Below are 12,094 nucleotides of genomic sequence, written 5' to 3' on the forward strand. Positions count from 1 at the left end.
CAATGTGGAAGGGATAACTGTACGTTGAATTGAGGATGCTACTTCCAGGACTGGGGTCAGGAAGACTTGAGTTCAAATTTGGCTTCAGATAATTACTAGCTGTGTGACCCTGGGCAAGTCACTTAACCCTATTTGCCTCAGTTTCCTCATTTGTAAAATGAGCTGAAGAAGGAAATGGCGAATCACTCCAGTATCTTTGCCAAGAAAACCCCAAATGGGGTCACAAAGAGTCTGCAATGACTGAGCAACTTCTCTCTCAGCAGTAGGTAGTGCTACCCAAGGATGGAAGACCTCCTCCTTTCCCAACGGTTTGTCCAGTCACCAGGGTAGGTGGCAGTGCTCCGTAACTTTATAGTGGGGACAGATGCCAGCTCTCCTTCTCTTCCCCTGACCCCGTTCTTGGCAGCCCCTTGGCATTCCTCATCTCTCCAGCCCTGCCAGGTGCCAGCGTAGGTCTGTGATGGGGGTAGGACCCAGGTAAACAATGACCCGCTTTGTGGCTCTGGCCCCTGGGCTTTGATAACAAAGCCTCAGCTTGTTCCGAGCACTAACGGGGAGGCCAGGGGAAGACTTGCCCTTCGTGTCTCCACCCTATTTAGGCACGAAATACTCGGTTTGGCCAAAAAAGGCTAAATTCACTGCTTCCTCCTTCCTTAAAACACACCACCACCCCACGTGCTCTTTGTTTTTATAATGAAAAGAAAATATTCCCCATCAGATTCCTGCTCTTCCCCTTGCTGAGCTCTGTGCCATCGTCAGCCCAAGTTGCCTCTGGGCCAGGTGGTATTGGCTGGTTCTGCTGCGCCAGCAATCTATGAGAATTCGCCTTGAGTGCTAGCATTGATGGATTTGTATTGATTTCTCTCTCCTATTTCAGCCTCCATCCACCCTCTCTATCCGCTCCCCTTCTCTGTTCTTTACCTCCTGACCTCTTTCTTCTGTCTGTCCTTTCTTTTCTTCTTCCCATCTGCTAAGGATGTTCCAGAAGGTATTCACCCGGACTGAAACCCTCTGGGAGATCTGGAAGATATTACCATAGCAGGGCAGCTAAGTGGTTGAGTGCCAGGCCTGGAGTCAGAAAGACTCATCTTCCTGAGTTCAATTCCAGCCTCAGATACTTACTAGTTGTGTGACCCTGGGCAAGTCACTTAACCCTGTTTGCCTCAGTTTTCTCATCTATAAAATGAGCAGGAGAAGGAAAGGGTGATCTGTTCCACTGTCTTTGCCAAGAAAATCCCCAAATAGGGTCACGAACAGCAACATCCTTATAGTCTTCTGCTTCTCACCGTATGACTGGGCAAATCTTGTCACTCCTCGGGGGCTCAGCTTTGTCACATGGAAGATGAAGAAGTTGGAGCAGAGGATCTCTAAGACCCCTTCTAACATTCTGTGGCTCTCCTTCCGTGTCTTTCCCCTTGGCATTCTGCACTGGCTAGAAGAGTGAAGCCTAGTTTTTAAGGTGCTACCTTTCTCTTCTTGAGAGACTCGACATGTAGTGCATTAAGCACTGACCTTGGAACCAAGAAGACACAGGTTCAAGTCTCACCTTTGACACATAATAGCACTGTGACTCTGGACAAATCACTTGACCTCTCAGTGCCCTAGCAAATCTCTAAGACTATGTTACAAAGAAAGTGTTGACCTGAATTGGTGGAGGAGTTTTCTCACCCAGGATTTCCCTATCTCAGGTCCAATCCCTGTCCAACCTGATTTGTAGGAGCCTCCCACAGATCTTCCTCTAACTGGTGACTCTCCCCGTTTGACAAAGAAAGCAGGGTGTGGCTAGAGAAAGACAATGACCTGAGCCTACCCAGGTCACACTCAACCTTATTATCTCTCTGGCCCCTGAGAATTCAGAATTAGTTGATTGGCCAGACTCAAAGAGCAGCCATTAATGGTTCAATGTCAACTTGGGAAGAGGATTCCAGTGGGCTGCACCAGGGATCTGTGCTGATTCTGTGTTGTTCAACATTTTTATCAATATCTTAGCTAAAAACCCGTTGTAAGGTCCAGCTAAACCAGCTTTCTGCCTGTGTCTCATATACAACATCCCATCTCCCATCTCCATGCTTAGAATGCTCTCCTTCCTTATCTCATAAAATCCTTCACTTTCTCCAAGACTCTAATCTGGCACAATGTAGTAGTCAGCATCCTTGCTGATGGCCACACCTGCTAGTATCTTCCTTCCCTAATTACCTTATATTATTTTTATTTATTCTGTATATACTTACAAATGTATATGTTGTCTCCTCGTTTTTGTATTGGTGTTCCCATGTTTTAGGAACAGTGTCTGGTACACAGTAGATACTTAATCAATGCATGTTTATTGACACAGAGTTGAAGGAGACAGCTAACACAGATGACAGATCCAAAATAACAGGTTAGAATGTTGGGCTGAATCTAATAAAATGAAATTTAATAGGGATAAATGTAAATTTTTACATGTGGCTTTAAAAAATCAACTACAGAAGGACAAGATGGAAAAAGCATGGCTAGATAGTAGTTTGTCTGAAAAAGATTAGTAGTGATGGTTGGGGGGGCTGTTATTGGATTGATTACAAGTTCAGCATGAGGTAACAATTTAATGACAGATAAGAAAAACTAATGTGATCTTGGGGCAACTAGATGGCACAGTTAGATTAGAACACTGGGCTTGGAAACAGGAAGACTCATTCTCATGAGTTCAAATCCAGCCTCAGACACTTACTAGCTGTGTGACCCTGGGTAAGTCACTTAACCCTGTTTGCCTGAGTTTCCTCACCTGTAAAATGAGCTGGAGAAGGAATGGCAAACCACTCCAGTATCTTTCCCAAGAAAACCCCACATGGGTCATGGAGAGTTTGATATGACTGAAACAACTTAACAACAACAATAAATGTGATCTTAGACTGAATTGAGAAGTATAGTTTCTAAAAATAAGGTGACAGTCCTCTATACTCTGCCCTGTCAGACCACATTTGGAGCATTGTGCTCTTGCCTGAGCTCTGAATGTCAGAAAGGACATTGTAAGCTGGAGAATCTCTTGAGGAAAGGAACCAGGTAAAGGGCCTCAGTTCATCTCATGTTGAGAATCAGTTGCAAGAAATTGTGGATTTTCTTTAGCTTAGAGAAGAGAATACTTGGTGTTGGATGTTTGGGAATGGAAGGGGGTAATCTGTCCTCAGTCATCTGAAGAGCTATCTATCACAGGGCAGAGAGATTAGACTTGCTTCGACTTGGCCACAGGGGGAAGAACCAGGAACCAGGTGGGAGGTACAAAGAGACCAATTTAGGCTAGAAAGCAGGGAAAAGTTCCTGACAATTAGATCTGTCCAAAAGTTGAATGGACAGCCTTGGGAGGTAGTGAATTTCCCTTCCCTGGAGGTTTTAAAGCAAAGTTTGGCTTACTACTTGTTGGGGAGAGAGGATTATTGGCTAGATCAACCAATTAATTAAGATATATACTAAGTACCTACTATGTACAGACAATGTACTAGGTTCTGGGACTGCCAAGACCAAGGTGAAAACAATCCCTGTCCTCCAGGAGCTTCCATTCATATTGGAAGAGGCAACATACACATAAATTAGTGCATATAGACTACATTAAAAACAAATACAAGGTAGTGGGAGTGAGAATTAGAGGACTGAGGAAGGCTTGGTGACCAAGGCAGTGCGTGACATGAGTCCTGAAGGAAATAAGGAATTCTAAGCTGCAGAGGTGAGGATGATGTCGGAGGTACCTTCCGCTTGTGAAATATTGTGATTTGGGAATCATATCTTGCAGCCTGGCTTACTTTAATCCATTCTATAATTAATATAAAACATTTTATTTATTGAACAGCCTTTATTAAACATATAATGTGCAGGCCAGGTTCAGGTTAACTATGACCTCTGGCCCACAATGTCATAATAATGCCTTAGGTTTATAGCAGTACTTTTCATTTTTTTTCAAAGTACTTTCACATCTATGAAATTATTCCTACTCTGTGCTTGTGAGATAGTCAAGGCTGATAGTCTCTGTCCTATACAGATGAGGAGCCTGAGGTCCAGATAGACACCTTATCCAAATAGACACCTTAGATCTGCCTCAGAGCCTGGGGTTTACCTAATTGCTAAAAGGACCTTGAAAATCGTTTGTTCCTACTGCCTCACTTTATAGGTGAGGAAACGGAGATCCAGAGAAGTGATTTTTTCAGGATCATATATAGCATATATAGCAGGAGGCAAAGCTAGGGAGTCCCTTAACCACATTGTCTTTCTGTCCTAAACTTTTTCTTCCTCTTATTCAAGTAAGTGATGATGAAGGTAGATTTTATTCTCTACTCTTTCTCCTTCCGTTCTGATTATCTGCATCTTTTCTCCAGGGTTGTGTCTACATAATCATTATCATCATATCATCATCTATATAGTGCTTTAAGGTTTGCGAAGTGCTTAATAAATATTATCTCATTTGATCCTTACAACAACTTTGGGATGTACGTGCCATTATTATCCTGTTTTTACAGATAAGGAAACTGAGGCAGTGGTTAAGTGACTTGCCCAGGGTCACACAGCTAAATAAGTGTCTGATGTTGGATTTGAACTTAGGTCTTCCTGACTCCCCGTTCTATCCACTGTACCACCTAGACACCCTATATGTGTCTGTATAGAACCAAATATGACCTCCTTGATTACTTTTCTGGACAGAAATATAGAAGCATTATCTGGTCTCTAATTCCTTTTTGGTTCTTTCCTCCCAGACTGCAAGTACACCTGCCACCAGGAATGCCGAAGCCTAATCCAGCTGGACTGCAGTCATCAGCAGGGGCAGTCCCGGGACAGAACATCACCAGAAACCACCCTCACCCCAAGCTTCAGCCAGGTAGGCACTAGAGACCCCACATGGGCTCTGGGTTTCAGCTCCAGGTAGTGGCCCTAATTTTGTCCTTTAGATGTTCTGGAAAGCAAGCGTTGGTTTCAAAGTTCTTCTGTTCAGCATCTCTGGTCACTGGGTTCACCCTTTCTGTAATGGCAACTTGGGGTTTTGGATTGCCTCCAATTTTGGATGCCTGTGGATCTCAAGGGGACCAACAGACAATGCCTTTGATAGTCCTCCAAGGGGGTGGGGAGGGGGAGAGAGAGAGAGAGAGAGAGAGAGAGAGAGAGAGAGAGAGAGAGAGAGAGAGAGAGAGAGAGAGAGAGAGGGAAAGACAGAGAGAGAGGCAGAGACAGAGACAGACAGAGAGCAAGCACAATAACTGATGCTGCATGGAAGACTCTTCAAGGACAAGCCTTTTTGTCATTTCATTTGTTGTCTAGAGAAAGCCCTGCCTATTTCACAAGGATGTAGTAGGAATAACATCACAGATGGGAAAATAACTTTAAAAAGTTTTTTTAAAAACATGCTATAACTAGAAGGTGTTACCATGACATTGTGATTAAGGGTGAGTAACAAGCTCTGAGGGAAAGAATAGCCTTGGGGTGTTGGGGTGTAAGGGTGGGGGGTGGAGATTGGGGACCCATCCATGATCCAAAAGACCATGTGGTGTAGTGATAAGTGTGCTGAGCTTGGAATGGTCCCATCTCTAATACTAACAGGATCGTAGCATTTAGAGCTGAAAAGGACCTTAGAGAACATAGTCCTATTGTCCCATTTTAAAAATGAAGAAATTGAGACCCAAAGAAGTAGAAAGGGGGTAAAAAGAGCATTGGATTAGAAGAAAGATGACCCGTGTTTGAATCCTAGCTCTGCTACTTACCTATCTGTATGACCTTGGGCAAAGCACATAACCCTCAGGATCTTCTCTGTAAAGTGAGAGGGGTTGGCCTTCTAAATCTGTGATCCTGGGAGCATAAGTGATTTACTGAAGACCTCATAGGTAATAGGTAACAGAACCAGGTTGTTGGCTATGGGACTATGAGCAAAGTGCCTAAACCCTCTGAGCCCCAGCTTTCTCTCTTGGAAATGGAAAAATAATAATAAATCACTGTCTGTCTAATGAGTCTAGCACTGGTTGGGGGTTAAGAGGCTGAAGAGGGAACCAGCTATTCCCTCTCTCTGCCTCCTACCCTTATTCATTCTTTCTCAGCCCTTCCCTTTAGGTGTGATTGTCCCCTTAATCGATTCCCTCACTCCATGGGGGCAGGGAATGGGTTACTCTCAAACTTGCCCTGGTGAGGCAAATCAATGCTTTAGACAGAGTCCCTGATGGCCTCCTTCTCTGCCTCCTGCCCCTACCACTTACCAAACCTTCTTCTGTAAGAACACAGGTGGCTCACCCTGTGTCCAATCAGGTTCAGATTCACTTATTCTTCTCTGCTTTGGGGGACCTATAATAATATACATCACTGAAAAAACTCTTTGCTCAGACTGAACCCTGAGTTGGTCATTCCAGTAGTTAGACCCGTGATCTATTTCCCATTCTTCCCTCTGTGTACCAGGCCAATTATAGCCTCCTCATCTGCATCAAAATCCCAGGGATGCATGCACACACATATACACACATATACATCTATCTATACGCGTATACACAGTAAACACACATACACACATATCTACACCTATCTATACACACAGATACATACACTTCTTTTTAAAATTGTAAATAGTACTTTATTTTTTTCCAATTACATGTTAAGATTTTTTATAAGATTTTGAGTTCCAGATTTTTCTCCCTCCCTCCCGTCTCCCCTCCCCAAGATGGCAACCTATCTGATACAGGTTATATGTACATATACACTTCTTACCCCCACCCTTAGGCCCTCAAGGGTAAGCGTAAGAAGGAGTGTCTGTCATTAGTTTCGTTCTTAGCCACAAGGTCAGCTATGGCCATTTTGTGTCCACTCCATGTCTTCTCTGCCTAGTTCTGCTCCAGTATTTTCCCAGAATCTCACCTTTGTGCCTCAGGGATCTCTGCTTGGTTCTATGCTATTTAACCTTTATATCAATGACTCAGATACACTCATGAAATCTGGAGATAAGACAAAGCTGCACCAGGCACTGTGCTGAGAACGGGGGACACAAAGATGTCATACTGGGTGACAGAAGGATCTTGATAGGTTTGAGTTTGGGACTGAATGAAATTCAGTACTGATTGATATAAAGTCTAACACCTGGGTACAAAAAAAAATTAGCTTCAGAAGTATAAGGCTGGGGAGGCATGGCTAGACAAGAACTATTCTGAAAAAGATCTGGGGGGTTTAGTGGACCTTGAAAGCTCAGTGAGTCAGTAGTTGGGGGGTGGCGGCCAGAAAGGCTGCTGATGGATGCCCTTGGGCAGTATGAGGAGGGGCCCAGCTTCCAGGAATAGGGAGGAGATAGTCTCACCAGCCTCTTCAGTTCTGAGCACAAGACACTGAGAAGCTAGAGAGTGTCCAGAGAAGGGCATCAGGATGCTGAAGGGCCTTGAGTCTATGTCACATGACCATAGGTGAATGGGTGACTATCCACACTCATTTCTGAGACCTTGCAGTGACACATGTGACTTGCCATTTTTTTCGGGGAAGGGATCTACGTATCATTCATGTAGGATTCTGCAGGGAAGAAACTCCCTCTACCAATGCAGATGAACACCTGCAGCAAATTATCATTATAGAATGTTCCCTGGGAGGCTTACAGGTTCAGTAATTTACCTGGGGTAATGCAGCCATTATGTCAGAGATGGGATCTGGGCTTCCCGACTCTGAGACCTACTCTCTGTCCTCATTGCCTCTCATACAACTTGACCCATTATCAAATAAATACATTTGGTTCCCTATCTCTGTTAAAGACACCACTGTTCTCTTCATCTCCCAGTACCCTCAGTTCCTCTCTCCTCTTCATCCCACATATTTATTGGTGGCCAAATTTCTCAGTGTCCACACACATTCCACTCCGGGGTCAAGAGCTGGGGAGGGCCTGGGCTGAGCAGTGGTGGCCTCTGATCCTGAGGGACTAGACAGGTGGGTCAGCAGAGTAGAGAACAGGCCCAGCTGGAGATGGACGGCCCGAGGTCAGAGGCAAGGTCAATCCAATTCTCACCTGAGGCTGGAGATCAGGGAAGGGCAGGAGAAGGTGGAAAAATTTTCTTCATAACTTCTCTATCCTCCTGGAATGCTCTCCCTCATCTCCATCACTTCCCTGGCTTCCTTCAAGTCCCAACCAAAATCCCACCTGCTACAGGAAGGCTTTCCTGACCCTTTTCATTCTGGTCTCTTCCTATTTATCCTGTATACAGCTGTGTGCCTGTTTGTGTCTCCCATTAGATTGTGAGCACCTTGAGGCCTTTCTTTATGTCCCCAGCCCTTAGCACAGTGCCTGACACAGAGTCAGCACTTAGTAAATGCTGATTGACTGATTCACATCCCTTACATCCAACCCCTTTTCTCTGGACCCTCATAGTTACCACCTCAGTTCAGGCTCTCATTGTCTCTCTACTGAACTATAGCAGTGGCCTCCTAGTGAGTCTCCTTGCCCCAATGCTCTCCCCATTTCAATCCTCCCACACTGTTAAAGTGACTTTCCTTCATCACAGATCTGGCCGTGTATCATTCCATTACTCGATAAACTCCAGTGGCTTCCTCTGGCTACCTCTAGGGTCATATTTAGCTTTTAAAGCCCTTCACCAATGTATTTTCCAGCCTCACTGTCCATTAGTCATCCCTCCTGTCCTCCTCCATCCAGATAACCTGGGCTTCTCTCCGATCCTCACACTCAACACTCCACCTCCTATCTCCCTAGATGTTAATGGAAGGGATGGAGAGACCACCCTTCTGTGATTTGGAATGGAGCCCGGGCAGTTCCTTTTCTGGTCAGCTAGTTTGGTCCTCCTGACTCCTCACAAGCTGTAGGAGAGTGGATGACTAGAGGATTTTATTTTTTTTGGACTAGGCCTATGATTTTACTAGTATAAGGAACTCCCCGTAAGGAAACTCTTACCACAGCACATCAGCCCCTTCTCAGCAATTTAGTATTAGAGAGTTCATGGTGCATTTGTCGAGTGATTTATCCAGGGTGACATAGCCAGAATGAGGCAGAAGTGAGACCCAAATCTAGGTCTTTCTGGTTTATCTCTATCCCAGGTCATGTTGACTCAAAAATTATAATAAAAACAATAATATTAATTCACATTTATATAGTATTTTAAGGATTCTAGGCCAGCTCTCTATCCCCTAAGCCACTTGACAAATTATAACACAATTATTATTATCACAACAATATTAATAATCCTTTATAATAGCACTTTACGGTTTCGAGAGTGTTCCTCGCCATCATCCTGGGAAGTGGGGTGGCGCAAGTATAATTTCTCTCATTTCACAGATCAGGAAACTGAAGCTAAGAATGTTTAGGTGATTTTCTCAGTTTCTTGTCATTTGTAAGTGTAAGAGACAGGATATGAACCTAGCTCTTTTGACTCTAAGACCAAGGCTGCTACCCTTATAGCACACTGCCTGGGTCTGATTTGCCAATTGGAAAGGTTGATACCATCACCTGTTCTGCAGGATAATCTGAGAAAACTGGGTGTGTCTGGGAGATTTCTTCCCTCTCCTCCTTCTCCTGAAGGTCTCTGGAGACAGAATTTCAGCAGAGACCCAGAGCTCTGAAATCAGTGTTCTGGAACATAGCCACCCCCTTCTGGAGCTGGATGGTGGCTGGATCTCCCAACCCTGTCTAACTCAGTTCTTCCAGGACTGTGATTGGGTCAGCTGTACCAAAGAGAATGATGGGTGATAAAGCCAATGTCAGAAGAACCAGAAAGTCCCTGGGGGTCCTGAGCAGCTATCAGCAGATAGGAGAAGAGACTGAGTGCTGGGACTTGGCAGTTCTGGGAGTCAGCACAGGCTGGAGTGAAGCCGCTGTTTGTTTTCCACAAGCCTGGCTACGTTTTTCAGCTCAGCCAGGGCTAGACCACATCTTTGTATCAAACTGAGTTACTTTGCCTGCCCCTCCTAGAAATGTTCTTCTCTCTCGTAACAGTTTTTATAATAAACTATTAATTTTGGGTCCTAGATTGGGAGCTGGAAGGGATGTTGGGGGTTACCCAATCCAAAATTCTTTTTTTACAGTTTAGGACACTGAGACCCAAAGGATTGACCTGCATAGGAGTAGGGGATTGGACCCAGGTCCTCTGAGTTCATATCCAGAACAATATGATTATTTTTTAAGTTTCTTGGTTGAGTTCTTCTCTTACCTGGAGATGACCACCTAGCTCAGTTTACTTGACACACCACCTTGCCATTTTCTTGGAGAGCTTGGGATGTTTAACTCATCTGCTTAGGCAACAGGGATCTTTCAGAAAAGCCCCCAGCTGGCAAGGGACCTTCCTCCTCCCTCTGGAATGCATTCACTATGCTGTCTAAGCCAGCATGGAGCCTGGTGAACACACTGCTAGCAGGTCAATATCAAAACCAGGAATGGGAAGTAAAATGAGGAGGGGGAGAGCCCAGGGTGGTTATTCCCAATTTATAGAAGTGAACATTGTGGCCCAGAGGATTAAAGAATCTTATTTACAAAAAGGTAATGAGCAATGAAGGGCACACAGAGGAGAGAGAGCTGGGAAGCACCTTAGAGGTGATCCAAAAACATCCTGTCGGAGTCCTATGGTACACAGAGTGGAACGGCTGCCTCCTCACCTGGGCCTCTGACCATGCTCTGCTTTCTCCAGAGCTGCCTCTAGTGCTCTCCCCTTGGAAACTGCTTGGCCTATACTTTGCATATATTTAGTATCTAAATTTCTGTGTATGTATTTGCTCAGGATGAAAGCTCCTTGAAGGAAGGAACCTTTTTTAGTTTTTTGGGTCCCCACCTACGCATGGCATCTGGCACATAGTAGGTGCATTATAAATGTCTGCTGATTAAATGAATGGTGGAAAAAGCACTCAACCTGGAGTTGGAAGGAACCTGGGGTCAAGTCTCACATCCAGCTGTGTGACCACGGGCAGGCCATGTAACCTCTGCACACCTCAGTCTCCTTATCTGTGAAATGGGACAATAGCATCTCCCTCAGAGTTGTCATGAGGGCCAAATGAGATAATTGTAAAAGACTTTATAAACCTTAAAGCATTATGTAAAGATTGATGATGATGATACTTCCCTTAGAGGTGCTGGGGAGAGGGCAGGCCACAGCCTAGTACTTGGGAGCTGAGCTCAGAGGATGTTTTTTATGCCAGATCCCACTCATAAGACAGGGCACAGGGGGTTATGGATTCAAATAACTAGAAGGTTGCTGCTATTTTCATTCAGTTTGATTCAAGGGGCATTTATTAAACACCTATGCTGTGCTGGGCACTGCAGATTCCAAGACAAAATGAAAAATCAGTTCCTGCCCTCAGGAGACCCACCCTTCCCTATACTCCACAAAGATGTTTTGGCCCCAGACTTTGTGGCTTGAGCTGACTCCTGCTGAGCAAACATTGGTTTTCCTCAGAACACAGAAAAGGATGAGGAGGAGGAGAATTCAAGGCCTTTGATTGCTCCTAGTTTGTAGATCAGAATACTAAATGAAGCCCAGAGGATTTAAAAGTCTAAAGAGTGCATGAGCAGTGGAGCAGGATTGCTGCTCTCACAGTGGAGAGCCGATTGTTAAAATTTCACTGGGGACATTTAAATTTCAGAAATAGGCTACAAACCAGGACCTGATTTGTGGTTTTGATTTCTACACTTAAGAACAATGAGATTAAACTCTAAAGAATGGGTACACACACATTTCCTCCTTCTAATTCCCACCCCCTCCCCAGCCAGTTGTTAAACATTTACCACCACACCCTTGTATTGTTCTACAACTGTTGCTGGAGCTCTTGGGAGTATAGGAGAAAGCTCCAGGAGTGAAGTCGTCAGCCCACTGGAGGCCTGGGGGAACTCCTAATCATAATAACAACTGATATTTTATTGGGGACTTTAAGATTTACAATGTGATTTACATTCATTTTCTCCTCTGACTCTCACTGCACCCCTGAATAGAGCCCTGAGAATCACAGGGCCATAACTTAGAACTGGGAGGGAACTTCGAGGTCCTCTAGTTCAATCTAGAACTTTACCTATGAGGAAACTAGGCCTCAGAGGTTGAATTAGGAGGCAGTTTAGGACAGTGGAAGGGACTTGGAGTCTTGGGATCTGCTGCTTACTGCCTGGGTGACCCTAAGCAAATCACAGTCTCTC

The 12,094-nt window shown here is 44.7% G+C and overlaps 1 protein-coding gene across 2 annotated transcripts in view; it reads left to right on the forward strand.

Moving 5' to 3' along the window:
* The window catches only part of RASSF5 (Ras association domain family member 5), a 112,762-nt gene that overhangs the window by 40,790 nt on the left and 59,878 nt on the right, over positions 1–12,094 (forward strand). For both annotated transcript variants that reach the window (XM_036753238.1, XM_036753239.1), the window contains exon 2: positions 4,719–4,840. In XM_036753238.1, coding sequence (XP_036609133.1) covers positions 4,719–4,840 — 122 coding nt within the window. The remainder of the gene's footprint in view (positions 1–4,718; positions 4,841–12,094) is intronic.

Source organism: Trichosurus vulpecula, chromosome 4 (genome assembly GCF_011100635.1).
Source record: "Trichosurus vulpecula isolate mTriVul1 chromosome 4, mTriVul1.pri, whole genome shotgun sequence".
In the NCBI taxonomy this organism is placed as follows: domain Eukaryota; kingdom Metazoa; phylum Chordata; class Mammalia; order Diprotodontia; family Phalangeridae; genus Trichosurus; species Trichosurus vulpecula.